General features: G+C 43.0%; 2 protein-coding genes and 1 long non-coding RNA gene across 9 annotated transcripts in view; 1 reads left to right on the top strand and 2 right to left on the bottom strand.

The window, feature by feature from the left end:
• LOC143019972 (uncharacterized) overlaps window positions 1-5,000 on the top strand; it is a 400,229-nt gene that overhangs the window by 332,566 nt on the left and 62,663 nt on the right. The gene's annotated exons all lie outside the window — the stretch shown is intronic.
• LOC143019740 (serine protease ndl-like) overlaps window positions 1-5,000 on the bottom strand; it is a 232,041-nt gene that overhangs the window by 168,383 nt on the left and 58,658 nt on the right. The gene's annotated exons all lie outside the window — the stretch shown is intronic.
• The window catches only part of LOC143019968 (cell adhesion molecule Dscam2-like), a 115,034-nt gene that overhangs the window by 106,195 nt on the left and 3,839 nt on the right, over window positions 1-5,000 (bottom strand). For 5 of the 6 annotated variants that reach the window (XM_076176022.1, XM_076176024.1, XM_076176023.1 and 2 more), the window contains exons 4-5: window positions 1,878-2,039; window positions 385-873 (exon numbers count right to left, since the gene is read on the bottom strand). In XM_076176022.1, the coding sequence (XP_076032137.1) occupies window positions 385-873; window positions 1,878-2,039 (651 nt within the window). Of the gene's footprint in view, window positions 1-384; window positions 874-973; window positions 1,259-1,877; window positions 2,040-5,000 lie in introns of all 6 variants that reach the window. The other variant, XM_076176025.1, reaches the window with a different exon arrangement.

Raw genomic sequence — 5,000 nt, 5'->3', positions numbered from 1 at the left:
CCAGGCCTGCATTCTGAAAATTCTCTTTCGTCAGACTGAGTTATACATTTCTGATGAATAGCGTATAATGCTAAAGATAATTTTAAACGCTAAAGGATGTCACCGCTAGTTTTAAAAAGTCTACCGCAATAGGCCATTTTAGTGACTCTTCATTTAACGTCGGCATAACACCGTTGCTTTGCCTACCAACCTGGTCACCTGCTGTAACCTCTACCTATTTGTCTACCTACCTACCTACCTACCTAGAGTACATCCTTACGTCCCTAGAGTGTTTCGCGCGACTATCCTACCTACCCCGAAACAAATTTCTCCCCGTCCCTCACCTCCCCCCCCACCCTCTTTCCAAAACGAAGTCCTGTGACCATCCCAAACCCTGGTACTTACCCTTGACAACAAGTCTGGCCGATTGCGAGACGGAGCTGGCGGCGTTGGCGGCCGTACAGGTGTAGTTTCCACTGTGTTCACTACGGGTGTTCGGTATTAGCAACCGACTTGAGTACTGGTCCAGTCGGCTGACCAGAACACCCATGTCCACGGGGGAGGAGGACGGGGAGGAGGAGGAGGAAGATGACGAGGATAAGGAGGCGGAGGAGGAGGACGACGAAGAAGATTTGGATGACGAGGAAGAAGAGGAAGATGAGGAGGACGAGGAGGAGGAGGAGGAGGAGGAGGAGGGAGAATATGTGGCTGAGCCTGCTGCTGCGTTGTTGGGGTGGTGGTGGTGGTGGTGATGATTGAGAAATTGGAGGGGCCGACCGTCCTTCGTCCACGTGAGGGAGAGGGGCGTGTCCCCAGTCTTCACGCTACATACCACCTGCACCCTCTCACCCTCACTCGCCTCCCCGAAGAAAATTTGTTTTAGGGTGGGGGGCACTGGACCGGAAGAGAACGAGAAAACACATCTATGAGAAAAAAAGAGGGGAGACAAATGGGTGAGAGAAAATGATCCCTTGGGGCCGGGACCCCACCCTACCGTTGACGTTCAGAGGCGCCGTGTGCTCCACAGAGGCGGCGTCGTTTCGCGCCGTGCAGGAATAGTTCCCTGCATGGGCTGGCGAGAGGTGGGCGATGGTGAGCACGGCGGAGTACTGGTCGTACTGGCGGACTTGAACACCCGATAAGTGCTCGGCTGAGACCTGGTCCTTGCTCCAGCCAATGCTCAAGGGCGTGTCTCCGCGGTTGACGGTGCACTGAACGCTCACGCGTTCTCCAAGAGCCAGGTCGTCGCGGAAGGTGAAGGGACTCAGCTTGGGGGGCACTACACAGTGGAAGTGCATAACCACACCACAGGTTAAGAGGAGCAGAGCCTTCGCTTAGTTCACATTCAGATCACAATCATTATGGTCTCAAGTCTCCATCAAAATGAAAAATGAAATGACTTTGGAGAGAGAAAAATATCTTGTAACTCAAAATTTTTTTTTCGTCATACATTGATCTTTCGTTACCTCAGTCATACCGGCAATAGTGTTATTGTTAAACATCATATAGTTTTAACGTTAACCCTGTATGGAGTTTGGTGCTGAATTTAGTACATTTAAATATTCTCTTCTCCTTTGTTCAGTAGAGGAAAAAACTTTATACCATACAGAGTTACACGAAAATATCGATTAATCGACTAAGAATAATCCATTTCCATTAACCTTGCATGGCGTACTGCGCCGAATTCGGTACATTTTAGGAATTTGTTCTAATACTTCATATCTTAGCTTGGGCGCACCGCTATGCCATACAGGGTTAATGCACCTAATATATGATCATTTACACTGAGGTATTCTGATACAAATCTCATCCTTATGCCAATCACCATCACTAGACTTTTATACTCATCATCATCGTCAAAGACTATAGTGTTCTCAAACCCTGTGACCTCAACATACCCAGGACCTGTACGGAGGCGGTGGCCGAATGTTGCTGACCCTGTTTGTCCTTCGCTGTACAAGTGTACGACCCAGAATCTATCTTCTTCTGGACGTTGGACACGACCAGCGTCCCGTTGTCGTGGACGTTTTGTCGCAGGTTGACCGGTAGTGTCCGGCCATCTGACAAAAGAGGGCGAGTATAAATTTGAGGTAATTCAATAAAAACTCACAAAGAAGCAAATAAGCAGGCATGCAAGTGCAACGGATAAAACCGGGAGGTCAGGCAAAAAGTGGAATGTGCACACATGAAGAGTGCCCAACGTGTTGTACTGTACTCACCCGTACAACGAACCCATCTTACGTCTGACATTTCGGTCTGCGCATGCGCACTATGTCACTTTTCACATTTGCCTGACGCCCCGTTTCTACCCGCTACGCAAGCAGAGACACACGCGTACAAAATATACAATACATTTTTTAAACATGCACATTTTCATATATGAATTTCACAAAAGCTGGACGACTTTGTTTACGTACTGGGTCCTCCATTTGTCAGGGAAGGGAATTGCAATACCATAGAAAGTGGTTATACATTGTTGGAATCAGTATTGTTGGAACTGAATTTATAATTCCCTGGTTTTACATAAAACAGATCATCCAGGGAAAGGAGAAGGATGGGGTTGAAAAGGAGGAGGAATAGGGGAGGAAAAAGAAAAGGAGGTTGATAAAACAGAATAGAAAGAGGAGGAGGAGGAGGAGGCAGAGAAGGAAGTTAAAGAGGTGAAAAAGAAAAGAGGGATGGAGAGAAGAGAAGGAGGAGAATGAGGAAGAATAATAATGGGAGATGGAAGAGGAAGAAGAGGAGGAAGAGGAGGGGGTAAGAGAATACAAAGATAAAAAGGAAAATTAATGGAGAGAGGAGGAAGAAGAAGAAGAAGAGGAAGGGGAAGAAGAAGAGAGAAAAAGGAAAAAGAAAAGGAAGAAGAAGAGGAAGAGGAAGAAGAAGAGAGAAAAAAGAAAAGAAAAAGAAGAAGAAGAAGAGGAGGAGGAATAGGAAGAGAAGGCGAAGGAGTGCAAGTAGGGGGAAGAAAAAGAAGAGAAGAGAGATGGATGATGGAGAGAAGTAAGTGGAGGAAGAGTAGGAAGACGAAGATGAGGTTGAAGAGGAGCAAAAGGAAGAGAATTGAAAGAGGAAGAAGAGAGAATGAGAATGAGGAGGATGGGGGCAGAGGAGGAGGTGAAGGAAGAGGAGGAAGAACAGAAGGAGGAGGAAGAGAAGGAAGAGGAGAGGAAAAGAGGAGGAGGAAAAGTAGGAAGAAGAAAAGGAGAAGAAAGATGAGGATGAGGAGTCGGAGGAGGACTGTGAAGAGGAAGAGGAAGAGGAAGATGAAGAGGGAGAGGAGCAGTAAAAGCGGAGGGGGAGGAGGAAGAGGAGGAGGAAGAGGAGGAGGAACAGTAGAAGGAGGAGTAGTAGGAGAAAATGGGTTATTATTAGGTGATCGAGGTTCATGACCTATGTAGGACAGGTATCAGATGAACTATGTCGTCATTCACTCGCGAACTCTAGCGAAGGTAACATGATCTAGGTTCTCCGTTTTCTCTCCCGAATACTGTAACTTACTTTTACTTGTAATAAAAGTGATAGTGACGATAATGTTGATGGACAGTAAATGTTTCGTTAGATTAATTGATATTCGATTTACCTTTCACCATTGACCGGAAAATTATTTAAAAAGATCCTCATCATACCGAAGAGGCGACCGTCTACAGAACGCTATAAAAGACGCTTGGCTGAAGCTGGCAAGGCGTCAATGCAGACCCATTTTCTGTTTTTAAAAAGAAAACGGCACTTCACCGCTCAGTCTGTGGCTATGGTTTCATACAAGAACGATCGTACTTCATGACCCTGTAGTGTAGTGATAAAGAAACTCTTTGTAGAACACGCACGTGCGCACACATAAAATGATCTAACAAAATAACGAGTTGTTCTTGAAGACCCGTAACTGACTTGTAATGCATCAAAGCTATGTAACTATATCTTTTGTTGTTGCATTGCTACAATAATAAAAAAAAAACTTTTATATTGCACATTTCTTATTTGTTTTGTGAGATAGTACACGTGAAATATGAAATGAGTTTTGTTAAAACACATATAAACGGCGAATATGACATCGAATGGCATTAAAAATTAAATTGTAATATCGGTAATGACAGAAAATATACTTGTCAATTTCGAAATTTCCTTAAAGTTCTCGAACAAGAGGATGCCAGAAGAGTGCCAACAGTCTTTCTTATTTTGAAATTAGTGTTCCAGTCACCGTAGATTTATTTCGCAACAAAAATTTATGGTTAAGCCCTTCCGTGTCAATTTTTTTTTTTGTCTTATCTGCCATCGGGACATATTATTAATTTTAATTTACAGAACAGAGCAGTGGTGAACTTACTATATCATCTAAACCCTCCCTAAAGAGATGCCAATTTCCTTTTTATTTTTGCTGCCGCAAAACTATTCGATGAAGCAGGTACGAAATGAAATGGATTATCCTTATAATAGATATTTTTCTTACTCCAATAAACTGCTCGCTCAACGGAATTTATATATTTACCTATTTACTTACGTATTTATCTATCTAATTTTTCTCAACTCATAGCTCTATAGGCTGAAGTCACACGTATTTCTCCACAGGGGGAAAACTTAAAATCTACGTTAATCACGGCTTTTAAGCTTATATTTGGATAATGCTAATGTATCATGGATCAGGCTCAGATATTCACCACAGTACGTATACATTACACACACACACACACACACACACACACACACACACACACACACACACACACACACACACACACATATATATATATATATATATATATATATAGATATATGTGTGTGTGTGTGTGTGTGTGTGTGTGTTTGTGTGTGTGTATAAATATGTATATACGTATGTATTCATATATATATATATATATATATATATATATATGAGTAGTACGGTGGTGAGATAAACATCGAGAATCGTTGCAGTTTTTATTCACAGACGTTTCGCTCTTAACAGAACTTCTTCAGAGTGTGCTTGCACACTCTGAAGAAATTATTTTAAAGGCGAAACGTCAATGAATAAAAACTCCAACGAT

This window comes from Oratosquilla oratoria, chromosome 38, assembly GCF_046742065.1.
Source record: "Oratosquilla oratoria isolate Oo_2021 chromosome 38, ASM4674206v1, whole genome shotgun sequence".
NCBI classification, from domain to species: Eukaryota; Metazoa; Arthropoda; class Malacostraca; order Stomatopoda; family Squillidae; genus Oratosquilla; species Oratosquilla oratoria.
This window is presented reverse-complemented; position numbering and strand designations above follow the sequence as displayed.